Here is a 27129-nt window from a genome sequence, read left to right on the forward strand (position 1 = left end):
ACCACATGATCCAGCAATCCCCCTGCTAGGTAAACACCCAAAAGAAAGGAAATAATTATACTCAAGAGATACCTGCATGGCTATGTTTACTGCAGCACTATTCACAATAGCCAACATTTGGAAGCCACCTAAGTGTCCATCAACAGGGGAATGGATAAAGACAACGTGGTACAAATACACAATGGAGTCCTATTCAGCAATAAAAATGAATGAGGTCCTGTCATCTGCAACAACATGGATGGAACTGGAGGATGTTAAATAAAATAAGCTAGGCACAGAAAGACAAACTTCTCACATTCTCATTCATTTGTGGGAGCTAAAAATTAAAACAATTTAACTCATGGAGATAGAGAGTAGAATGATGATTACCAGAAACTGGGAAGAGTAGTGTCTTGGTGGGGAGGGCCACAGAATTGGGATGGTTAATGGGTGCAAATATATAGTTAGACAGAATGAATAAGATCTAGTATTTGATAACACAACAGGATGATTACAGTCAACAATAATTTATAATTTATTGCACATTTTAAAATAACTGAGGATAACTGGAATATTTGTAACATAAAGAAATGACAAATGCTTGAGGTGATGGAAACCTCATTTACCCTGATGTGATTATTACACATTGTATGCCCATATCAAAATATCTCATGTACCCCATAAATATATCCACCTACTATTAATATATACCCATAGAAATTTTTTAAAATTCAGTGAGGTAGAAAACCAAAAGGTAACAAAAAAGTCAATGAAATAAAAACTGATTATTTGAAAAACATCATAAAATTCGGTAACCCTCTAGCCAGGCTAATTAAGAAAAAGAGAAAATAAAAACTACCAATATCAGGAATGAGAGAAGTAATATCACTACAGATTCTACAGATATCATAACATGGGAATATCATAAATGACTTTGTGCAATAAGTGCACCAACTTCTTGAAAGATACAAATGAGCTCTCTCCAGAAGGAAAAGATAATCTGGATAGCCTAATATCTATTAAATAAATAATCTGTTCAGGAAAAAAAAAAAAAAAAAAAAACAAAACCTCAAGGCTGAGACGGCTTTACTGGGGAAATCTACCAAACGGTTAAGGAACAGTGTTAGTTCTATACAAACTCCTCAGGAAACTAAGGGGAAAAAAAAAAAAAACAGTGGGGAGAAGGGGGAGGAGGAGAATACTGTTTAATTTATGAGCCTAAAATTATTCTGATAGCAAACCAGACAAAAATATCACAAGAAATGAAACCTATAGCTCAACACCCTTCACAAAAACATGTAAAATTATAGCAAATCAAATTGAAAAAATATAGAAAAAAGGATATATCATGACCAAGTGTAGTTTCTCCCAGGAATGCAAAGTTTAATGTGTGAAAATCAATGTAGTTCAATATATTAAATAATTTTAAAACTATATGATCATCTCAAAGGATGCAGAAAAGCATTTGATAAACTTCAACATCCATTTCTGATGAACATTTTCAGCAAACTAGCCACAAAGGAAATTTCCTCAACTTGATAAAAGGTATCTGTAACACTTTTACATAAAAGATAAAACCTGAACCTTTACGCCCTTAGTTAGCATCAGGAACAAGACAAGAAAGTTCACTTTCACCACTTCTATTTTACTAAAGATTCTAGGCAGTGCAATAAAATAAGAAAAGGAAATAAATGGTATTCAAGTTGGGAAAAAAGTAAAAATTGACTTTATTCGAGGATAATAATTGTCTAGGTAGGAGATCTAATAGAATCCATGAATAAAAAGCTATGAAAACAAATAAGTGAAGTTAGGTTGCAAGACATAAGTATGCAGAAACCTACAGTATTTCTATGTAGCAGGAATAATCAGAAATTATAATTTTAAAAATACCTTTTACAATAGCAATAAAAAACAAAACGTAGTGGAAAAATCTAACAAAAAGTAAGTAAGGCCCATACACTGAAAACTATAAAACACTACCAAGCAAAATTAAATAAGATCTAAATAATTGGGAGAGGGATATTTCATGCAGAAAAATCTAACAAAAAGTAAGTAAGGCCCATACACTGAAAACTATAAAACACTACCAAGCAAAATTAAATAAGATCTAAATAATTGGGAGAGGGATATTTCGTGCAGATTGTAAGACTCTATATAAATAAAGACATCGATGCTCTCTCAAATTACAGACTCAAAGTATTCCCCACTGAAATCTGAGAAGATTATTTGTAGAAACTGACAAACTGATTCTAAAATTCATATGAAAATTCAGGAGACCTAGAACAGCCATAACAACTTTGAAAAAAAATAACGAAAGTTGGAAGTTGAAAATAACTGCCTTGCTTCCAGACTTACTAAGAGGCTACAGTAATAAAGACTGTACTAAATTGGCATAAAGGCAGACAAACAGCTCAATTGAACATAATAAATTCCAGAAGTGCTCCCTCCTGGACATATACGGTCAATTAATTGTTTTACAATGGTACAAAGAAGAAAGACTAATATTTTCAAGAAATGGTTCTCAGACTGGGCACAGTGGCTCACACCTGTAATCTGTAATCCCAGCTTTACTAAAGCTATCTGCCAAGGCGGGTAGATCACCTGAGGATGGGAGTTCAAGACTAGCCTGGCCAACATGGTAAAAACTCATCTCTACTAAAAATACAAAAATTAGCCAGGCATGGTGGCACGCCTGTAATCCCATCTACTCAGAAGGCTGAGACACAAGAATCACTTGAACTAGGGAGGTGGAGTTTCCAGTGAGCCGAGATCACACCACTGCACTCCAGCATGGGTGATAGAGCAAGACTGTCTTTAAAAAAAAGAAAAAAAAAAAGGTTCTCAAAGGATCAAATACCCATATGCAAAAAAATTAACTTTGATCCATACCTTGTATCACACAAAAAATATAACTCAAAATGGATCATGGACTTCAATATAAAACATTAACACTGTAAAACTTTTAGGAAACAGCACAGGAGAAAATCTTCAGGATCTAGGGTTAGGCGAATTGTACTCAGACTTTCTAAAAACACAGTCCATAAAAAAATTAATAAATTGAACCTCTTCAAAGTTAATTTTTCTTCTGTGAAAGACAATGAGAAGAGGATGTAAAGACAAGCTACAAAGTAGCTTATTCCAGATACTGACAAACGACTAGTAGCTAGAATATATAAAGCACTTTCAAAACTCAACAGTAAAAAAAATCTATTTAGAAAATGATACATGAACAGACATTTCACTGAAGAGGATATACAGATGGAAAATTGGCACATGAAAAGATGTTCAACACCATAAACCCCTAGGCAAGTGCAAATCAAAACCAATTATCACTATTACAACACATCTAACAGAATGACTAAAATAAAAAACAGTCACAACACCAAATGCTGGCAAAGATAGAGAGAAACTAAATTGCTCACACATCATTAGTAGATATGTAAAATGGTACAACCACTTTGGAAAAGTCTGGCACATTTTTTTATGGATATACCATGTAACTGCCATACAACCCAGCAAACTGGACACTTATCAGAGAAATGAAAAATAACATCTATACAAAAATGTTAACAGCAGCTTTATTTTTAATACTAAAAAACTATACAGTCCAGAAGTCCTTCAACAGGTGAACGGTTAAACAATCTTACAATAAAATCTTAATAACCTAAAATCCTACTAAATAGATTTCCCTTGGTTAACTGGAATTGTTTATTAAGAAACTACTATTATGTGAAAAGAATACATGGCAAAGAAATTCATCACAAATTTAAGATGATGATTACTTCATGAAAATGATAATCCTTTTTTAAAAATTTAAAAATGAAAACAGCACTGTCCAACTGTATATTCCCTGATGCTGGAAACATCCTATAATCTGCATTATCCAACACATTAGCTCCTAGCCACAGTGGCTATTAAGCCTAGAAATACGAGACTAAGGATGGGAATGTTTAAATTTGGTTAAATAGCCTTATGGCTAGTGACTTCCACATGGGACAGGATAAATCTAGAACTTACAGAAAAACTTTAAAAAACACAGAGAGGCAGCCACAATGTAAAAATCATCATCAGTGTATTAGGTCAATACTTCTCAATCAGGGCACAACTGACATTTTGGGCAGAATAATTCATTGCCCAAAACTGTCCCAAAGAGAGGATTCCTTTCAAATGACAAGGGTATTTTTCCCCAAGTTTAGTTTTATGACTACTTTTGAAATTACAGAGTATCATTTCATTCATAGAAATTACCAAAGCTATTAATTTCATAGCAATAATGCATTTTCACCAGCAGAGGGCAGATACATGTTATAAAACCACCACTTGGCACAGCATGTTCAAATATTTATTTAAGAAGCCCAACCATACTGAATCAAAAGATGCTACTATATTCATTTACACAAAAATTAGGTAAGAAAGCAAATTTGCTAAAAAAGAAATGTATATTTTTCAAAAATACAGCGACAAGTCTCCCAGAAACCAATTTTTGTCAATTGTAACAGTTTATTCAAGAGTTAACTATAAACCCTCAAACAAATGAAAATAACCCTGACAAAGTTCCATTAAGCCTTATTTCAAGGGCCATTTACACACATATTAACAACATTCCTTCTGCTGCAAAATAAATTCCAAACAATTTTCTTCACAGAGCACCTAAGTTGTCAGAATTCCAAGAGAACACAAGTATTTGTCTCAAAAGTAAACTAAACACAGAAAACAAAACAAGCAATGAAATTTGGCAAAGGTGTTAGAAATGGCAAAGGACTGCCTAAGAAAAGCATAAGAAATGGTGCCAAAATACTAAAGATTCACTTTCTTAAATCTTACTGCACTGCACAGCAGGTGAAAAACAGGCTCTAAAGCAATTTGGGTTCAGCTTCACAACAAAAATTTTTCATAAGAGCCTAGAAAATAGTTTTAATGTCTACCAAAAAATACAAAAATCAAATGGCCTTTTCTAGTTCCTCTGACCCTCCATATTGCATTTAATTTTCCTGACTATATCCCCTTCTTAAAATCCTGGCAGGGTGCAATGGCTCACATCTGTTATCCCAGCACTTTGGGAGGCTAAGGTGGTTGGATCACCTGAGGTCAGCAGTTCAAGACCAGCCTGGCCAACATGGCGAAACCCCGTCTCTACTAAAAACACAAAAATTAGCTGGGCGTGGTGGTACATGCCTATAATCCCAGCTACTCGGGAGGCTGAGGAAGGAGAATCGCTTGAACCAGGGAGGTGGAGGTTGCAGTGAGCTGAGATCACACCACTGCACTCCAGTATCCGTAACGGAAGCAAGACTCCATCTCAAAAAAAAAAAAAAGCATGAACTACTTACTTTTCCTGAGACTTCCATATTTTTGTACTGGTCTAGTCTCAGAATCTGTTCAATTACATTTTTTACCAAACAAAATATAATTCACACATGCTTCCTGCAAAGTAATAAAATGAATGAGTGCTCAAAAAAAACTAAGACCTGGCATAATTACCAAACACCTACTCATTTATCAAACCCTTACTTTGTGCCAGACATGACTTCACAAGCTGAGTTAATCCTCACAACCCTGTGACACAGGTATTACCATTTTACGTGTAATGACACTGGGGCTCATAAAGTTTAAATACCACACCCCCACCACAAAGAAAGAAGAAGGGAGTAGAAAGGAAAGAAAGAAATCAGAGCCAGCAGTGGGAGAGCTGAACCTTCAAAACAGAGCAGTGAGCTTTCAAAGCCCATGTTTTTTCCTATCAAACAAGTCTGCTTCTCAAAGATAAGAGCAGAGCAGTGACTCTACCAACCCACAGACAACTGGAGAAAGAATACTACAGAGGAAATATCATATGACTACTGTTTTTTCACTTTTTTTTTCTCTTTTTTTTTTTTTTGAGACGGAGTTTCGCTCTTGTTACCCAGGCTGGAGTGCAATGGCGCGATCTCGGCTCACCGCAACCTCCGCCTCCTGGGTTCAAGCAATTCTCCTGCCTCAGCCTCCCAAGTAGCTGGGACTACAGGCCTGCACCACCACGCCCAGCTAATTTTTTTGTATTTTTAGTAGAGACGGGGTTTCACCGTGTTGACCAGTATGGTCTCGATCTCTTGACCTCGTGATCCACCCACCTCGGCCTCCCAAAGTACTGGGATTATAGCCGTGAGCCACCACGCCCGGCCTGTTTTTTTACTGTATCTAGTAAATTTGGGAAGAAGGAATAAAGTATAAAGAAGTTCAAAATGTCAAAGGACACTGAAAAACTTAGAAAGTTCTTTAAGGAGCTAATAAAATCTACAGAAACAGCATTCATTCTGCTAACATTTTTTAAATGTTACTTTACTTTGGCAAAGAAGTTGACCTTTGGTGATCATTTAAGGATTTGGTGGTCATTAGAATGTTATTTTTAAAAAAAGGAAAAATAAAAATGAAACTTAATTTTTAAGAATCCATACTCCTTGTTTCACCTGATGGTCCTTAAGTTTACCCTTTGTCAAATCTATAATTTCTTTCTTTGCCCAGGTGACTTAGAATCCTTTAAAAAGTCAGCTTAAAATTTCAAAATTCTGATCAAGTACAGTAAAGCCCTCTGTATTTTGTTTACCCTTTCACTAATGCTCTAGTGCTTTCCATCTATAAAATCTCTCTCAAACACAAAAATATTTACAAATCCTCTTTTATTTTCCACACCATTTACAGATTTATATCAAGAGATAACCACTTGTTCCTAGTTAACATTGCAGATGACAACAAATATCATCCCAAATTTCGAAAACATGTTTACACTACTGCCAAATTTATGTTTGAATAAACTGGCTAAATAAATAATAGATAATCCTTGCTCACTCTGATAACTATCTTCTTAATATGCTGCCATTATATAGATAACGGTTTGGTTAAGCATAAAAACCCACAATTTACCTCCCTTCTCACTGTGCACAATGAGTTAAAGAGAATGAAAATATTAAAAAGCTGGGTGTTACCTTTGTAATGTATTAACTTTACAAAAGGTAACACATTAATATGTGACCTGACAAAGTAACAGACAGATTTCCAGAAGACTTGGGTTCACTCCCATGTTCGCTCATTGTACCATTGCTTTGAACAAGTCATTTAGCTCTTTTATCTCTCTAATATAAGGAGACTGGAACAGATATCATACAGGTCTCTTCTATCTCTAAGCTTTTAACAATTCCATAATTACTGATAGATAGACAGACAGTTCAGATCAGAAACTGAAGATATTTTTCCAAAATGCTCAACCCACTTATTCACAATCTTATAGACAGAATATAGAGATGATGGTGCAGCCTACCAGGATACCCAGAGGAACGGATGCTGTCTGGAATTTTATGTTCTCTTGGCCCAATGACTGGTCAAGAGAGAAAGGTGAAAATGATTGCCAATCCCACCCTCCCAAAATGTAGGGACAAATCCTGACAGAATAGAAATTACCAACAAGCACATTTAAAATGTTCATCAGTCAGGCGTGGTGGCTCACCACTTTGGGAGGCCAAGGCAGGTGGATTACGAGGTCAGGAGGTCAAGACCAGCCTGGCCAAGATGGCGAAACCCCGTTTCTACTAAAAATACAAAAAAAAATAGCTGGGCATGGTGGCAAGCGCCTGTAATCCCAGCTACTCAGGAGGCTGAGGCAGAGAATTGCTTGAACCTGGGAGGCAGAGGTTGCAGTGAGCTGAGATTGTCCCACTGCACTCCAGCCTGGGCGACAGAACGAGATTCTGTCTAAACGAAAAAAAAATATTCAATATTAACAGTATCAAGAAAATGCAAAATAGTATGATACCATATTCACCAACTGTATTAAAAAAGCCTTTTAAAATATGAATACCCAGTAATATACTAGGTAATAAGTCAGCCATTCTTTTTTTGTTGTTTTTTATACAGTCTTGCTCTGTAGCCAAGGCTGGGGTGCACTGGCATGATCTCCAGTCACTGCAACCTCTGCCTCCCAGGTTCAAGTGATTCTCCTGCCTCAGCCTCCCAAGTAGCTAGGATTACAGGCAGGTGTCACCATGCCCAGGTAATTTTTGTATTTTTAGAAGAGATGGGGTTTCACCATGTTGGCCAGGCTGGTTATGAACTCCTGCCCTAAAGTGATCTGCCGGCCTTGGCCTTCCAAAGTGCTAGGATAGAGGCATGAGCCACAGCGCCTGCCTAGCCATTCTTTATATAGTAGTGGTGGGAAGGTAAACTGGTCCCAACACTCCTGGCAATACAGATCAAACAGGTTTTAATCTGGTATACTCTTTAAAATAGACCTTAGATTTGATTCTGAAGAAAAAAGTGTGCACACAAAGCTTTGCAGCAGCAGTATATGCAAACACAAAAGTTAGAAAACAAACTAATAAGTGGAGAGGGATTATTTTTACAAACTTTTACATTGTTTTAAAACACGTACGATTAGCCAATATTCTGCACATAGGGCCGGGCACAGTGGCTCATGCCTGTAATCCCAGAACTTTGGGAAACCGAGGCAGGCAGATCACTTGAGGTCAGGAGTTTGAGACCAGCCTGGCCAATACAGTGAAACCAAGTCTCTACTAAAAATTATCTGGGTGTGGCAGCAGGTGACTGTAATCCCAACTACTTGGAGGCTGAGGCAGGAGAATCGCTTGAACCCAGGAGGCAGATATTGCAGTGAGACGAGATAGCACCACTGCATTCTGGGAGACAGAGGGAGACTCCATCTCAAAATTATAAAAAAGAAAATTCTGTGCAAAGAATAACCCTAAATCCCCTACAACGTCCCATTAACCTTATTCTCGATAAATGACTTCATCAACTAATTGTCCCCTCACATTTCAGACCCATCTTTTTTTTTTTTTTTTGAGATGGAGTTTCGCTCTTGTTACCCAGGCTGGAGTGCAATGGCGCGATCTCGGCTCACCAGAACCTCCGCCTCCTGAGTTCAAGCAATTCTCCTACCTTAGCCTCCTGAGTAGCTGGGACTACAGGTGCGCACCACCATGCCCAGCTAATTTTTTTATTTTTAGTAGAGACAGGGTTTCACCTTGTTGACCAGGATGGTCTCGATCTCTTGACCTCGTGATCCACCCGCCTCGGCCTCCCAAAGTGCTGGGATTATAGGCGTGAGCCACCGCGCCCAGCCCCTCAGACCCATCTTACTCTCTCACAAACTGATCCATATTCTTCCTGATTTTTTTTCTCCTGTCAAAAGCTAACCACTTCATTTGTGTTTTAAATTTTCTCTAAACCTTGCATTGATATATTACCTAGATATGCCACACTTAGAGAACTTGCCTGCTTTTAGTCATGAAAAAGGAACCCCTATCTGCTATTCCTACAGCCCTATTGGCACCTAATAGAAAATCCTGCACCTAGAGGTGCCAAAAAATCTGATGTTCTAAAGATTCCATAAGCAACTTTAGAGCTGTGTATGAATAACACAACTCCTCAAAAAAAAAAAAAGAAATTAAACCTCTGTTTTCCATGTTTTCAAAGTACTCAATATTCTAATTGACTTGGCGTGTGCGCATACACACACAAAACACACACACACACGGCACCAAAGATTTTTCATTCTTTAAACCAGCACCAAGAAGTGTATCACTTCCGCAAAATCTTTACTCAGACCATTAAATTTATTTTCAAGGAAGACGAAAATAACTTTAGGAGTGTATATGTTGCAAAAATTCAAATAAAAGAACTGAAAACCTGCTACATAATCTACAGTAACTATTAACATCAGCAAAAGAAGTACACAACATATTTGTATGTAGTTTTTTTCTGAGACAGGGTCTCACTCTGTCACCCAGGTTGGAGTGCAGTGGCACAATCACGGCTCACTGCAGCTTTGACCTCCTCAGGAGATCCTCCTACCTTAGCCTCCCAGGTAGCTGGGACCACAGGCACATGTCACCATGCCCAGCATTTTTTTTTTTTAACTTTTTGTAGAAACACAGTTTCGACATTTTGCCAAGGCTGGTCTTGAACTTCTGGGCTCAAGTGGTCCACCTGCCTTGGCCTCCCAAAGTGCTGGGATTATAAATGTGAGCCACCATTCCTAGCCTACGCATTCTATTTTTTTAAAATAAGCTCCCACATCCTGATCCTTAGCAACCACTGACCTATTTTCTATCCCTGTAAGTTTTATCCTTTTATTTAATAGAAATCTATGTAATTGTAGCCAAGCGAGGTAGCTCATGCCTATAATCCCAGCACTGTGGGAGATGGAGGCGGGGAGATCACCTGAGGTCAGGGAGTTCAAGATCAACCTGGCCAACATGGCAAAACTCCAACTCTACTAAAAATACAAAAATTAGCTGGGCGAAGTGGTGCACACCTGCAATCCCAGCTACTCGGGAGGCTAAGGTAGGAGAATCACTTGAACTCAGGAGGCTGCAGTGAGCTGAGATCCCACCACTGCACTCCAGCCTGGGAGACAGAGTGAGACTCCATCTCAAAAAAAAAGAAAGAAATCCATGTAATTGTAATCTGTATTACGTAGTAGTTTGTGTATGGATTCTTTTTGCTAAACATAATGCTTCTATGACTCATCCACTACTTCATTGCTTTGTATTGCAGAACATTATTCCATTGTATGGATGTACCATTTTCTTTATCCATTAATCAACTAATAGACATTTGAATTGTTTCCAGTGTTTGGCTACTATGGATAAAGCTGTGATGAACATTCAAAAAAAGTCTCTAATTTTGATGAATTTTGTTTTCTCAATTTTAACTTTATGGAATGTAATTCTGTGTCCCAACCAAGGATCCTTTACTTAATTCAAGGTACCAGAGATTTACTCCCATGTTTTCTTCTAGCAGTTTTATAGTTTTAGCTCTTAAATTTAGTATTATAATCATCTCAAATTAGTTTTTGTGAATGGTGTGAGGTAAGGTTCAAGGTATTATACATTGCGTTGTCGTTGTTGAAAAGACTATCCTTTTTCTTCACTGAGTTATCTTGGCACTTCTGTTAAAAACTGACCATAGTATGAGTCTATTTCTGGATTATGTATTATGTTCCACAGATCTATGGCTGTCCTTACACCAATACCACATTGTCTTGATAACTGTAGCTTTATAATAACTGTTAAAGCCAGGTTGTGTAAGATTTCAAACATTCCTTTTCTTTTTCAATGTTTTGATTTTGGAAGGTCCCTTGCATTTCATTAAAAATTTTAGAATCAGCTTGTCAGTTGCAACAAAATAGCCTTCTGCAATTCTGACTGGAATAATGTTGAATCTAGAGACAAATTTGGAAAGAAGTGACACCTTAAAAATATTGAGTCTTCTAATTCATGAACATGGTATCTCTGATACCTCTCTCCACTTTTTTAGGCACAGTATTCATTAATTTCTCTCAGCAATCTTCTGTAATTTTCAGTATACAGGTCTTGCACATGTTTTGTTAAATTCATTCCACAGTTTTTATATTGTTATGCTATCGTAAATAATAATTTTTACTTCAACTTCCAATTATTTGCTGCTAGTATAGAGTTACTTTTTCTATAGTCACTTTATTTTTGTAAATTTAATAAACTCAATTATTCACTCTAATAGTTTTTCGATAAATTTCTTAGGATTCCTACATAAATGATCACATTGCAAAGAGATCATTAAATTACTCTTGCATGCATGTATGTATTTTTAAATAGGTCCTGAGAGAATGGCTAATTTAAGAAGTAATTCATCACCCTATACCATCTTAAATACATCCAAGTCAGTACCACTTACAAAAATCTAGATTCCATATACAATTTTTATCACAAATCCACTTTGGTAGGCAGAATAATGGCCCCCAAAGATGTCCTCTTCTATCCTTGCAATCTCTGTGAATAACTTAAGGACATTGAGATGGCAGTATTGCCCTGGATTACTCAGATAAACCCAATGTAATCAATCACAAGGTTCAGAGAAGTGCCAGAGAATATGTAATAATGGAAGCAGGGGGCGAAGAGGAGCAGAATCAAAGATGACACACTGCTAGTTTCAAAGACAGAGAAAGGAGCCATGAGCCAAGGAATGCAGGTGGCCTCTACAAGCTGGAAAAGAAAACAGATTCTCCCCTAGGACCTCCAGAAGGACACAAGCCTGCTAACACCTTGCCTTTAGCTCAGTAAGACTCCTTTTGGACTGTGACCTCCAAACCTGCTAAAATGATAAATTTGTATTGTTTTAAGCCATTAAGTTTGTAGAATTTTTTAATAGCAGCAATAGGAAATGAACATACTTAAATATTCTTCTGTTAATTTTTTGTCACTGTACACCATCATCACCCTACACCAAAAGCAACTTCCAAGAGTGGAAATGCTTGAAAGAAAATAGCACCTAGACTAAACCATAATTTTTATGATTTTTCCTATACTGGAAGATAAAGCTATCCCAAATATTATTTCTCACAGAATTCCCTTTATTTTCTTTAGTTTAGGCTTGAGCTGATCACTGCTCAATGAAAGACACTCTTTTACAAAAGATCAATAACAGACATCTGAAGGTCTATCATCAATCACTTGGATCTCTGGTGAAATGAAGACCAAAAATTGCTGGGGTATAGGGGCCACAGAGAATGGAAGATTATTAGAATTACTTATAATTCTCTTCCCTTTGGACCCTCAAGGTCCTCACATTTATCCCTCAAAATATATGTGAACATAAAATTAGCACGTTTCCAATAGAAAGTGAAATAATTTTAAAAATGACTTCTATATGGTACTCCAACTAAATGCCATTCCATGTTAAACACAGTGCTACCTAACACCTGAGGTAGAAAATACTAACATTAGGCTGGGCACGATGGCTCATGCCTGTAATCCCAGCACTTTGGGAGGACAAGGCGAGAGGATCACGAGGTCAGGAGTTTGAGATCAGCCTGGCCCATAGTGAAACCACGTCTTTACTAAAAATACCAAAATTAGCCAGTCATGGTGGCACGTGCCTGTAGTCCCAGCTACTTGGGAGGCAGAGGTTGCGGTAAACTGAGATCGTGCCACTGCACTCCAGCCTGGGTAACAGAGCAAGACTCCATCTCAAAAAAAAAAAAAAAAAGATAATACATTAATAGTAAGAAAGCATTACAGTGAAAAAGTTTCAAACAAAAGGACTCCTCAACCCGTGGAGAAGAGTCCTATGAGTTGTGTGATATAGCCTGGGATAATTAAAGAAAATACCAGATAAATTTGCTTAGCAAGACCTAAATCATCAGTGAAAAGTTTTAAATAAAAACGATGAAGGTTTGATGACAATCCAAATATCAATAGGAACCAAAAAGTAAACTCTCAATAATAGAATTTTTTAATAATAATAGTAAATACTGACATAGAAGTGACAAGGTATGGGATTCAAGAAAGAACACAGACCACAACAGGGTTGAAATAAATCTTTGCAATAAGGATTAAAGAGAACAAGGACAATTGGTCACTAAGCAAGTCATAGGGAAAGCTCAGACTGAAACCTAGCTTTGCTCAACCAGGCTAATGTTCTTTCAATTCTATAATGCTGTATCTATGGTTTAAAAAGCCCAGGTAGATGAAGATGACCAGTACCTGACCTAAGGATATAACTGCAAAAACAGAAAAATATATAGATAGAAATATATGTGTGTGTGTGTGCATGTGTGTGTGTGTGTGTGTATATATATATATATATATATGGAAGACAAAACAAAAAACAAAGAAACAGAAACACTAAAGCACTTCTCTGTGGACTCAGTAAAGTTTAGCAGTTGCTCACACCTCTAATCCTAGCACTTTGGGAGACCCAGGAGGGAGGACTGCTTGAGGCCATGAGTTTGAAAGCCTAGACAACATAGCAAGACCCCTCCCTCAAACACCCAACAAAAAAGTTTTTTTTTAATTAGCCAGACATGGTGACAAGCCTATGTGTGGGAGGCTGTGGCAGGCAGATCACTTAAACCCAGGAGTAAGAGGCTACAATGAGCTATGATCATACTTCTGCATCCCAACATGGGCAACAGCAAAGACCCTGTCTCTATAAAAAGGAAAAAATAAATAAAATAAAGTTTAGTGATCAGACAAAAATTCCAATTTGTTACGGTATTTTGAAGTTATGGTGGTTCCGCTATTAACGCAAGGAGGGAAACTAAAATGAAGATTGCCCACATTTGAACACATTTGGCAATAATCTGAGATAAATCTTGTTAGTTGAAGGTGATAGTCTTCCCAACAACAACCTCTTTCATCACAAAATGTCTACAACAAAATCGGTGTTTTATCTATCATACCATCAAACATAGTTCATAGCACAGACTTGGACTAGATCTTCTGGGCTCAACTCGACTGAACAGTTCAGATTCCCACCCCTATGTCATCTCAATAAAATCACAATTTCCCCAGTGCTTATAAAATCACAATAAAACCACAATTTCCCCAGTGCTTATAAAGGCCTCTAATGCTCATCCTTTCTCCTCCAGATTGTACCCTTACTAGCAGGCTAGGTTCTAGAGCAAGCATACATATACTGAGGCTCCAACATGTCCTGTATAATATACTGGAAGAAAGTACATATTACCAATTATGCTTGGAGGTCCCCAAGACCACCCTCAGGTTCAGTAATTTGCTAAGAAGATTCAAAAGATTCACTATACAGTTGTACTCATGGTTATGATTTATTATAGCAAAAAGATACTAAGTATAATCAGCAAAGGGGAAAGGCACAAAAAGTCCAGGGGAAATCAGGAACAAGTATCCAGGTGCTCCCTTCCAGTGGAGTTGCACTGAACACACTTAATTCTCCCAGCAGTGAGCTGTGACAACACATGTGAAATGATGCCAACTAAGGAAGCTCATTAGAGACTGAGTGCCAAAGGTTGTCAGGAAGGCTGGTCATGTAGGTACCCCTGCCTGGCACATATGCCAATTCCAGACTCCCAGAAGAAAAGCAGATACTCAACATAAACCACATTCATTATACAACATAGGCACAATGACAGACTCTTATCACTTAGGGTAGTGGGACCATCCCCAAGTTCCCACTCAGATGTCAGTCAAGGGCTATGAGGCCTGCTTTGTTAACTCTTTTCTTCACACCAATGACTAATAGATCCTTTTGAGCATGAACCTTATCTACCTATTCCCCGCTAATCCCCAGCTCCTTAAAAACGCCAGTCACCCTCCTAAGTTTTGTTTTGTTTTGTTTTTTGTTTGTTTGTTTTTTGCTTTGAGATGGAGTCTCACTCTGTTGCCCAGGATGGAGTGCAATGGCATGATCTTGGCTCACTGCAACCTCCGCCTCCTGGGTTCAAACGATTCTCCAGTCTAAGCCTCCCGAGTAGCTGGGATTACAAGCACGCACTACCACACCTGACTAATTTTTGCATTTTTAGTAGAGATGGGGTTTCACCATGTTGGGCAAGCTGGTCTCAAACTCCTGACCTCAAGTGATCCACCCACCTTCGCCCCCCAACATGTTGGGATTACAGGTGAGAGCTGCTGCTCCTAGCCTCCCAAAAATTTTTTAATGAAAAAATTCCTGGCTCCACCACTTTATGCTCTGTGTACCTAGATAATATTATTACCTACCTCAAAGGTTGTTTTGAGGATTAAACGAGTTAATATATGTAAAGTGTGAAGTACATCATCTCTGGTTTAAAAAAAACTATATAATTTGTGACTATATACGTAATGCTATTATTTGCTTCTTTTTTTTTTTTTTTTAACATTTTCCAGGTCACAATGGAGCTATCCTATCTCTAAATTTCTAATGAATCTAACAATGTAAACATAAGATTAGAAGTTAACTGGCAATTGTTTCGTATCTACTGAGATCTCTAACTAGCTTATAGACAACTATACCTAAAACTTTTGTTTTTGTTGTTTTTTTGAGATGGAGTCTCACTCTGTCGCCCAGGCTGAAGTGCAGTGGCTCGATCTTGGCTCACTGCAACCTCTGCCTCCAGGATTCAAGCATTTCTCCTGCCTCAGTCTCCCGAGTAGCTGGGACTACAGACGTGTGTCACTGCTCCTGGCTAATTTTACTATTTTTAGTAGAGACAGGATTTTGCAATGTTGGCCAGGCTGGTCTCGAACTCCTGGCCCCAGATGATCCACCCACCTCAGCCCCCCAAAATGCTGGAATTACAGGCGTAAGCCACTTCAACGAGCCTCCAAAATTTTTTTAACAAACACAATAATACCTAACGTAGTACTTAATCTTTTTAGTGCCCAGAAAATATTGATTTATCAACAAAATTAAATGCCTTTACAGTGGTAAGAATGTAAGACAGTCAACTCTTCTGATAACAATTACAATAAAATGGCCTCCAAGTTTCTTTGATCTTCTTGCACTGAGAAAATTGAGAAATTGAACTAAAATGGCTTGAGTCTAATCTGTTAAAAGACTATTAGTAGAAGCATATGAAACAAGCAAAAGGCGCTGGGCATGGCAGCTCAAATCTGCAATCACAGCACTTTGGGAGGCTGAGGTGGGCAGATCACTTGAACCCAGGAGTTCAAGACTAGCCTGGGCCACATGACAAAACCTGGTCTCTACAAAAAATACAAAACTTAGCTGGGCATGGTGGCATACAACTGTAGTCCCAGCTACTTGAGAGGCAGAGGTGGAGTATCACTTGAACCAGGGAGGCAGAGGTTGCAGCATGCCGACATCACACCACTACACTCCAGCCAGGTGACAGTAAAACCCTGTCCCCTGCTCCAAAAAAAAAAAGTGCCAAAGGCTTGAGTTTATAAAGTACATAATTACTTTCAAATATTCTACTTTGCCTTAAAGAGGGGATGAATTCTAGTCCTCTACAGGATACTAAAGATAGATAAAGATATGTGTGTGTGTGTGTGTGTGTATGTTTGTGTGTGTATCTCTTGTAGAGCAACAATTTAGGAGATGTAAGTCTCCTTAATGAAGTACTGAAAGAAAGTTTTATCTTAAACAAACAAAAAAAAGTCAAAGAAGAATTGCGAAGAACAAAAGGAGGGGAGACAACATGCAGTGTAAGTTTTAAACTGATGAGTCAGAGATCCATGGTTTCCATCTCAGCTCTGACACCAGGACTCTACACAATCAGGAAAAACCTCAAGATCAGCAGAATTACAAGAACAGACCCATCAGACTGAAGTTTCACATTTTGAAGAAATTTTTAGATGGGCAAATTTCTTCAGGTGAATTATAATCAGTCTTTTATTTATATAAATTTGTCTCATAAGCATCAACATCATAATAAACACCAACTCCCCAAGGTGAACTTTACTGTTTAGTAAAAATTACTACACTTTAAAATGTAACAACTCTAAAATATCAAAGACTTAATGAAAAACATGAACTCTTGCATTGGCTCTTGCGACCAAATGGGCTCTACAGGTTTCTACTTTTTGAGAAGTTTAGAAAGCTAAGACTCCCTTGAAGGCAAGGTATTGGACATAATTAGGTTCTCCCAATTATTTGCCCATGGAAAACACCAGTGGGGCAGAGGCCACATTCCTACAGAAAGGGGAACTAACAAAAAATCTCTACAGACACTAAGTGGTTGCAGCACCATAGGCCTTATTCCCCCATCATCGTGCCAGTTTCATGGGTGAGAAGCAGCTATGACAGTGGAGCATCGGAAGCAGTGGCCGTATGTGTGGCCTTCAGAGCAGAAGTTCAGTACTGACTCCCCGACTTTCCCTCTTCCAGCCCTTCCAATGACTTGGTAAGTACCTGATTCCTGAAAACAGCTACAGTGGATCTGTTTCCTGCTCTACACCCTGACTTATACACTGACACTGTATGAATTTAGGTCCTCTTACCCTTTTCCTGAACACTTCAACATCTCCTAACTCAGGATTTGCCTGCAATTCTCACTATCCCAGTTCTTCCTCTGACCTGGGACCACCAAAACTGATCATGCTTAAAGAAAGCTTATCCAGTAAGGGCCATATAAAACCACTTCTGTTCTTTCATATCTGTACATTTGTGTGTACAGCTGTGACCTTTAATTCCTTCTCTACCTGAAGAAATCCCACTCCACCTTTAGAACTTAGCTCAAATGAAGAAGACTCCTTCTGTGACTCTCCCAACAAGGTCACTCCACATGCTACTCCCTTTCACAGGTGCACTCCCTTTCACACACACCCTGCTACCTGCCAAAGGCTCTGTGCTCATTCACACATTCATTCATTCAAAAAATACTTGCTAAGTTACATTTACCTATCACATGTCCTGAGAGCTGGGGATACTACCCTAAACTAGATAAGTAAGATCTCTTCTCTCTTGCAGCTATAATCCAACAGGGATATAGTGTACCCCATAAGTACCTAAATAATGCTTAATTACAAGTGTGGTAAGTGCAATAAATGATTCAGGGTGCTGTCTTTTACGTATAAATGGAAGCCTAACCTAATCTCAGAGGATCAAGGAGAATTATTTCCCTTGAAAAGACACTTAAGCAGGAACTGAAAGATGAGCAAAACCTGAGCAGGTAAAAAATTGTTACAAAGCTTCCCAGGCAGAAGAACAGCACGTGCAAAGGTCTTTAGACAGCATTCTAGGAACTGTAAAGGCCACCAATGGGCAAAAGTCAAGGTGCAAGGGGAACAGCCCAAAATAAGTGCAGAGAAGTTATTTCTTACAACCATTACTACAAGCACTTAGCACATTGTTTCAGAATGATTTGTTTGCAAAAAAAAAAAAAAAAAAAAAAAAACCCATACTAAACAAACTCCTTTAGGTCTTACAAATTTTTTTAGCTCTCTCACCTAATATAATACCTAACAGTGTGTCTTCAAGTCAATATCTGCAGAATGAAGAAACAAGTGTTTGATCTGAGTAAAGAGCTTACCCTCTCAATACCAGACAGGCTGAACAAAACAATCTCTAGAGTTAAAAAAACCTTATGTTTCTGACTACCCAAAATTGCCTGGGCAAGAGACCCACTTTCATACCAATTTAAACATGCTCAAAATCAAAGCTAGCCAAAGGTGGAAACAAACGAAATGTTCATCAATAGATGGACAACTTGTGGTCTATCCATACAATGGAATATTATTCAGCTATTAAAGGAATGAGGTACTGACACATGCTACAAAATGAATGAACTTTGAAAACATATGAAGTGAAAGTCAGAAACAAAAGTCCACATGTTGTATTATATTAAATATCCACAACAGGCAAACCCAAAGAGACAGAACATGCAATGGTGTCTGCCAGTGGCTGGGGAGAGGGGACAGTGGGAAGAAAACTGCCCAATGTGAATGTTACCTTTACACATTTTTTAAATCTCAGAAATATACATTAACAAGCATGGGACATGTCAATGTGGTGCCTGCCAAGCCCAGCACTGTTTTCTAGGAGCCCTACCCTGCCAAGTTCAGGCCACTCTTGATGTCCAGCATAGATGCCCTATTCCAAGCATGTGAAAAAACAGAGAAGAGCAAAAAAAAAAAAAAAAAAAGAATCAAAGCTAGCATTACCTTTGGATGACACGTTAAATACTAAAAACTAAACTTAAAACTGGAAAGTCGTTCTCAGTCCTCACTGCTCCCTAAAGTGCCACCAACTAATAACCAACAAAGCTGCTTTAAACTCCCACTGAGTCATGAATGCAGCCAGGAGAGAAGAGGAGTAGTTCCATCTGCCTGTTCTTAAATTCTCCAGTTGTTCAATAGATTTGGTAAGAGCAGGATCAAGAGCAGGAAACTGGCACCTCTGCCATCCTTTTCTCCTCCCTTTCTTCCTAAATGCCATCAATCCAGAAAACACAAGTAGGTGATTCAGTAAGAAAATGTTAAAACCCAATTGACATACCACTACCAACTATTATAAGGAAAGAGAATGTCGGCACCTCAAATTCTAAGCTTTAATTTTGGTACATATTCTCAAAGTTCAGTGAGAGAAGCATTCTTTGAAAGAAAGAAAATTGAGTTAACTAGGAAATAACTTTGAAATACAGTACATGAAAAGCTATATGCAATTTACTAGGCAGTGAAGAAAACATCAATACATATACAGAACGAAACTTCTTAGTAACTGAGCTGTAGACAAAGACCCTTAACATATCTTTTAAAAGTAGTACATTTATAATTTCATCCTAGCATACAGATCCAAAATCATGTAACAAGCCAAGAATTCTACTATAAAAAGCCTCCATAGTGTAGTTCAACCTTACCAAAGACTCAAAAACTGCAAAAATATATTTAAATCAATTGCTCTATCATGTCGAATTTTTCAATTATTACAACTATGAAATCAAGTCTAATTAAACCAATAAGTGGCCTTGCCTGTGATTTTTTGCCGGAAAGATCAAGATAAAATAATTTACAAGATCATTTTAATATTAATCTAGATTTAGCAGCAACAAGAAAAAAATCATCCTTGTAAATCATGAACCTGGAGTTCATGCCCTTTAGGCTGCATCCTTGTATTCTTGATACCATTCTCTTCTCTCCCACTTCTTCACTTCTCAAAAACAAGTAAACCAACAAAAGGCCAGACAAAATCAAAACACAAAAGACATTCATTCGATACATATCTACTGATTTCCGTGGCAATACAAACACTGAGCAAAACGAATACTTCCTCTTCTTCAGGTCCAAAGAAGTAAAACTTTTTATCCTAATTTAAGAAATACATGATTCTCTTCTCCTCACCCCAAAAAAAGTAAATTGAAAAAAAAAAATGTTAACATAGTTAATAATGGCTTTTAAAAATCTGGATTTTAGAAAGCATTAGTAAATCTGACTTTATGAAGTACTTTTTTAGAGACAGAAATTTCAACAAAAATTAAATTATTTTCTAATAATGTCTATAGATGAAGGTTAATTCTGAAACTGTTACTATTCATTTAATGAACAGATTTAATATTTACCACCATTTTACTTAACCATGTTACTACTCAAAATGACAAAATGTGTACTATTTAATTTCAGCTCCTTTCTTCTTAGCCTTTTAAAGGACCATTTTTCAGCGTTTCACTAGTGCAGTCAATGAAGATCAAGCAACTGAGCCTCAATACAGTACAGAACTCCCCAATAACCACACACAATCAAGTTATCAGGAAAACAAATATTACTACAAGAACCAGACACGCACTTTGTAAAAACTCATCACCTGAAAAGGTTACATAGGATAATTATAATCTTGACTCAATCAAGTTACTATATTGAAAAGTGCTTCATAAAAATAATCTAGTTACAGTATTCCCACATGATTCTTCCAGTAATTCAGTACCTGTTATGACAGTGAAGTAACCTGCTGATGCTGTATGGCTCAGTCTAGTCAAATATTATCAGCTTACTGAAATGTGACTCATTTATATAGTATTGAGAATGAACAGTAAAGCGTCAGAAAAGTCTAAGTCAAGTAACACAGAAATCTTAAATGACATTCCCCAAAGAGACTCTCTCCTGCTTTGGAGAACTACCCTATTACTTACCCAATAACGAAATATACCAATTAAAAATACACACGATCTTTTCTTAAATATATGAGACATTTCTTTTTTTAAAAAATCAGAAATACATTTCCCATGAGATTTACAAGACATTAAACATAAATCAGATCTCCAAACACAAAATATAGCAGCTAAAAATAGTATATCTATTTAAAAGGCTGAGGCAGCAGCCCTCCAACTGAACAAACTAAAATTAGGTCTTTTCCAACTCTAGATCTTTAAAATGAACCTTCAACATTTATGAGGTGCACAAATCAGTGTCCACATATTCTCCCAAACTGGCTGGTCAGAGAAAACCTAATTACTAAAATCTTCAGAAATATAAACCCACTGTCCTCCAAGAGACTCATGTAATGAAATTCCTCTTCATTCTAGCAATAACCAGATTAAAAAACAATACTACTACTCTTAAAGACCTTCCTCCAATTAATGTACTCCGTAAAACTCAAACCCACAGAAAAAGACCACCACACTCGTTTTCAGGAAGCAGAAACAAGAGCTCTGTACAAAAGCTGTCAGGTGGGCAGGCAGGTAGGGCTCGGTCTGGGAGACCAAGAATCCGAGCCCGGAGAGGGAGGACGGAGTCACACCGAAGGGTAGTGGAGAGGATCGAGACCTAAGGGCGGCCCCACCCACAGAGAGAGCTGCGAGCAGAGCTAGGAGGGCAACTCTCTAACCCTAAGCTCTGCCCAGACCCGCGCCGGATGCCGCGCTCCCAGCCGCGTTCCTATCCCCAGCCCTGTAGAGGGTCCGAGCATCGCGAAGGCGGACACCTGCTCAACTCGGGGTCTGGGAGGAGAAGGGGCTGGGGCCACTGACAGGGCCTGCGGGCCTGACCTCGCCGCCGCCTCTGGCGGACTTGAGGGTCGACAGCAGCCCGGCACGCGCCCGCTCAGCCACCCGCCCTCCCGTCAGGGCCGGGGCCGGCCGGCGAAGCCAAGGCATCCGCTCGGCCCCGAGCGCCGCAGCGGCGGGAAGGTCACCGGCTGCAGGAGGCCCCGACCGAGGGCAGCAACGACGTCCGAACTACCTTTGGCCTCGCAGTCGGCGCAGTACTTGTTGTCCTCCTCCCTCAGAAGCTTGGAGAGGATGAGCTGGTGCTGCTCGTTCAGCTTCTGAGCCTTTTCCCGGCAGGATCGCGTCGCCATCTCGGCAGCGGGGCGGGGAGCCCGGGGAAGCTACAGCGGCGGCGGACGCTGGCTGAAGCCGGGCAGAGTGAACACACCTGGCGCCGCCCGGACCGCGGGCAGACTCAGCCCAGGAAGCAGCGGCGGCGGCGGCGGCGGCTGGAACAGGAGGGGCAGCAGCGGCGGCGGCGGTGGCAGCGCCGACGTGTCCCGCCTCCTCGCCGGGCCGGCCAGCACGCACCACTAGAGCCGGGGAGGGGAGGAGGAGGGAGACGAGGTCGCGTCGAGGCTTCCGGGTGGCGCGGAGGAAGAAACCCGGGCGCTGGGCGCATTGCGCGTGCGCGGAACGTAAGGCGCCCGGCTTGCCGGGTCTTTCCGCAAAAGGGCCTTCTGCTCAAGGTGATTCCGGAGAGGTAGCCGGCACTCCCTCATGCGGGTTTCCCCCGCTTTTGAGATGCGATGGTCCCCGAGGGCCTCGAGTAAAACCCGGTAATGGAAGACCTTTTACAAGGAGGCACTTTCGCTTGCCTTTTTGCCTTTCCTCTTACTGGCACAACATTGAAAATGCAGAAATTCTAGCAACTGGGTGGGTTCATTTACTCATTTGAGGTTTATTCGCCGGTAGTTTAGAAACTGGAGACAATGGAATAAAAGAGGAAAAACGGTCTCTTACATTTTGAGGGCAAGAAATAATCAAGTAGTGACATGCATTAAGGGATAACATTTTATTGAGTGATTACTGTCTTATAAGAACTATTAGCTCGTTTAACCCTTTCTCCAACCTTATGATATTGTTATCCTCATTACACAGAGGAGGAAGCTGAGGCATAGAGGAGTTAAGTAACCTGCCCAGATTACAGAGCTACTCAGTGGAGGAGTTGAGATTCAAATCCAAAACAGTCTGGCTCCAGAGTCTAAAACACCTGTCAGTAAGCCCTTCCATAAGGGGGAAAGTGTGACCAAGAAGCCAAATACTAGGCGGTAATACTTTAACAAGAAGCTGTGTAAATAGTGATCCTTAATCCAAGAGAAAGAGAACTAAAGAAAGAAAACACTTTTGATTGGAACCCAGACCCTAATCCAGGCTATGAGGTTTGAACTCTGGGTAAGGCAGTTTAAATGATTTGGCATGTTGTATATTATGAGGAAGTTCTAATATGGGGCTTATGCAAGCGTAATAAACATAGTCCTTGCCTGCGGTGAGGCAGATGCTAAGAAAGGTGATGAGCAAGAGTCAGTCTTACAGTTTTTAGTAAGGCCAATTTCTAGCCGCTGGCCCTGCATAAAAGTGATCCTCATTGCTACCTAGCCCTGTTCTTGGCACAGGGGCTCAAAAATGTTTGTGGGATTAAATTGAATGGATATGGCAATGAAGATGCTCAGTAATTAAACAAATTAGAGCTTAAACTGCATAGCTCTGACAAATAACAACTAGGGAGATATCAGAGTGAGTTCCAATAAACAGAAAAAAAACATTATGTGGGAGGTAGAATTTATGAGCCTTGTCCTGAAAATAGGCTTGATTTAGATGGGGACTGTGGAGGGAGATATTAAGAAAGAGCAGCATACACAAAAGCATAAAGACTTCAAGTACCTTGGAAAATAGACTGGAACAAAGGGTACTACTTAGGATGGAGTGAGAGATAGGCTGCATAAATAAACTATGATACAATTATGGAAGACTTGGGAAGCCAGACAAAGTAATCTGGCCTTGATGCAATTGACAGTAGAAAACCTGTAGATTCTTCAAGTAGGGTAGTAGCATAATAAAAAGGATCTTTTGGGAAAGTTAGTCCTTCAGTAACCAGTAAACAAATACCATTTTTTGAGTACCTCTCCTCCCTACAAAAACTCTGTTCAGCACTGTAAGGACTCAGAAAAATGGAATACAAATTTACCACCAAAAAATGACCTTCAGGATGGATTGAAGGGTCACAATGATGTCCAACAGAAATAGTTGTATGCCACACGTATAACTTTAAATAATACAGTAGCCACATTTAAAAACAGAAAAAGAAACATAAAATTCATTTTACTAATACATTTTATTTAACTCAATGTATCCAAAATATTTTTTAAGATGTGATATAAAAAATTAGTGGGATATTTTGCATTCTTGTTTTCATACTGTCTTCAAAATGCTGTATTATACTTAACAGCATGTCATTTTGGAGTAGCTGAATTTATTTTTTAATTTAAAAGTTATCAAAAAAATTGAGGCTAGGCGTTCAAGACCATGCTGGTCTATGGGGTCTCACTATGTGGGCCAGCATGGTCTTGAATTCCTAGCCTCAAGCTATCCTTCCACCTCGTCCTCCCCAAAGTGCTGGGATTACAGGGGTGAGCACTCCACCCAGGGATTACTCCAGGTGCCAGCCTGGAGTAGCTGAATTTCAACTGTTCAGCAGCCACATGAGACTAGTGGATCATTAATGAATAGCGTTGTTCTAGATGGTCAGCGTAGAGGATATTAAAATGTAAATTTGAGTTGATTGTATTTTAAGGCTATAGTAGAAAGAAAGAGACTGGTCCCCAAAACATCTTGGGAAGAAAACAACATTGCACTTATTCACCAATATTTATTAAACAACTTCTATCTAGTACACTAATAATCAGAAGCTTACAGTCTACTGTGAGATATAAATATGTAAATAGAAAAGAACTACACTGTAAAGTCTATAGCAAATATAAAGTGTTCTGGGAGCAAAAGGAACACAATATCCAGTATCCTGGGAAAATCAATCTGGGAAAGTTTCACGGAGGAGGTGATGCTTAAACTTGGCTTTTAACAGATGGGAGAATTTTTCAAGTGAATGGGGGTGGAGTGGAGAAAAATGAATCACTTTAAAAAACACATATGGACTTCTGAAAGTTCAGGGTTATATGCTAGAAGTAGTGAGTATATGAGGCCCAAGAAACCTAGAATGTATTCAGAGAATGTGAAGGTAGGAAAGGAAACAAGATGGAGAGCTAGATTGCCATCAGAGGGTTAAGAGCTTTGTAGCCAAGCAACAGAGTTTGAACTTCATGGGTTTATAGAACCAATAGAAGTTTTTACATGGAAAAATGACTTTATAAGCTTTCTTCTCAGTAACTACAGTGGCAATATGGAGAACTTGTTTCAAGGGAACAGATTACAGGGCTGTCGCAATAATAGTCCAAAGAAGATATGATGAAGGCCTATTTTAAGCAAGTAGCATAGGGTTTGGGAGAGACAGAATCAAGTGATGTTTTAAAATTAGAAGAGCAAGATTTGGCAGCTGACTATACGTGGAAGGTAAGAGAAAGAAGGTGAGAATAACACCAAGCTTTCTAAGTTGGGAGACAGGTACGTAGTGATGCCATTAACCCTGATCAAGAATAGAAGGGGTAGGCCTCTCAGTCCAGCAGTGACAGGGCTGAGCCAGCAGCACCAATCCTCCCAGTTGTCCATGTGCTCAGCTTCCTGCTCTGCAACCATGACACAAAGAAGCCATCTCCTTTGCCAAGGACCATCTGGCTGGTGGCATTGCTGTTGCCATCACCAAGATAGTTGTGGCCCTGATTGAGCAGGTGAAGCTGCAATAGCAGATGCAAGGTGCCAGGAAGCAGATGACAGTTGACAGCAGTGCACAGGCATTGTGGACTACTTCCTTAAGCAAGCCCTCATCTTCACATTCAAGGATAAGTAGACACAGCTATTCCTGGGAGTATGGATCAACACACACAGTTCTGGAGTTGTTTTGCCCACAATCTGGCCTCCAGCAAGACAGCCAGAGCCACCTGTCTCTGCTTTGTGTACTTGCTGGATTTTGCCAGAACCCATCTGGTGGTCAATTTTGGGAAATCGTACACAGACCTGGGATTCAAGTGCAAACACTTGGGAGACTGGTGAAGATAAGTAAGTCTGATGAGATCTGGGTCCTGTACCAGGGCTTCAGCATCTCTGTGCAGGGCATCATCCTTTTCTGGGCAGCATGAAGGCCTAAGGCATGTTCCCTGACTTCAAGACCACCATATCATGGTGAGCCAGATGATTGCCCAGACTGTGATGGTTGTGGCCAAAATGGTCTTCTACCCCCTGGGCCCTGTGCAGACACAAAGGAGCCAAAATACTGCACATGGGAACCCTCAATTGCTGAAGGAAGGAAGATTTTCAAAGAGGAAAGGGGTAGGCCTTCTTCAAGAGTGCATGGTCTAATGTTCTCAGAGGTATGGGGAGAGCTTTTAGGCCAGTCTTATATGTGGAAATGAAGAAGATTAAGTGTGTTTCCTCACTAGAAATGGAAACCAAGAGAATCATGTAGCACACTTAACTGTTACAGACCACCGACCTTTGAGAAATGTCATTGTCTCTGTCCTGGCCATAGTATATCTGTAGAGGGCTAGGGAAGGCTTTAGAAAAGGGGTTCACCATGATCATATTCAACCATTGGCACCCTGAATCCATGCATTGATTCCTGGGGTAATTATGACATTACATGGGTCCACAAATGAGGCAGTTCCTTCAAACAGACCCATAGTCCAGGAGCTTGTAGAACCCAAATTGTATTTAAATATTTATTTTTTAAAAAATCATGTCTCCCATTTGTATTTGAGCACAATATCCTCTTTTGCACAGCCAAATATTTGCAATCATGTTTTGTGTTGGACATTCTTCTGCAAAATAGT

General features: G+C 39.3%; 1 protein-coding gene across 4 annotated transcripts in view; it reads right to left on the reverse strand.

Annotated features, from left to right (window-relative positions):
• SMAP1 (small ArfGAP 1) overlaps nt 1–22650 on the reverse strand; it is a 200752-nt gene extending 178102 nt beyond the window's left edge. For 2 of the 4 annotated variants that reach the window (XM_012471864.2, XM_012471863.3), the window contains exon 1: nt 22383–22650. In XM_012471864.2, the coding sequence (XP_012327287.1) occupies nt 22383–22500 (118 nt within the window). In that variant the 5' untranslated portion in view covers nt 22501–22650. The remainder of the gene's footprint in view (nt 1–22382) is intronic. The other 2 variants (XM_012471865.3, XM_012471867.3) reach the window with 2 other exon arrangements.
• Between the last annotated feature and the right edge of the window lie 4479 nt (nt 22651–27129).

The sequence above is a fragment of the Aotus nancymaae genome, unplaced genomic scaffold (assembly GCF_030222135.1).
Source record: "Aotus nancymaae isolate 86718 unplaced genomic scaffold, 86718_ANA_hifiasm-v0.15.2.pri h1tg000040l, whole genome shotgun sequence".
NCBI lineage: Eukaryota > Metazoa > Chordata > Mammalia > Primates > Aotidae > Aotus > Aotus nancymaae.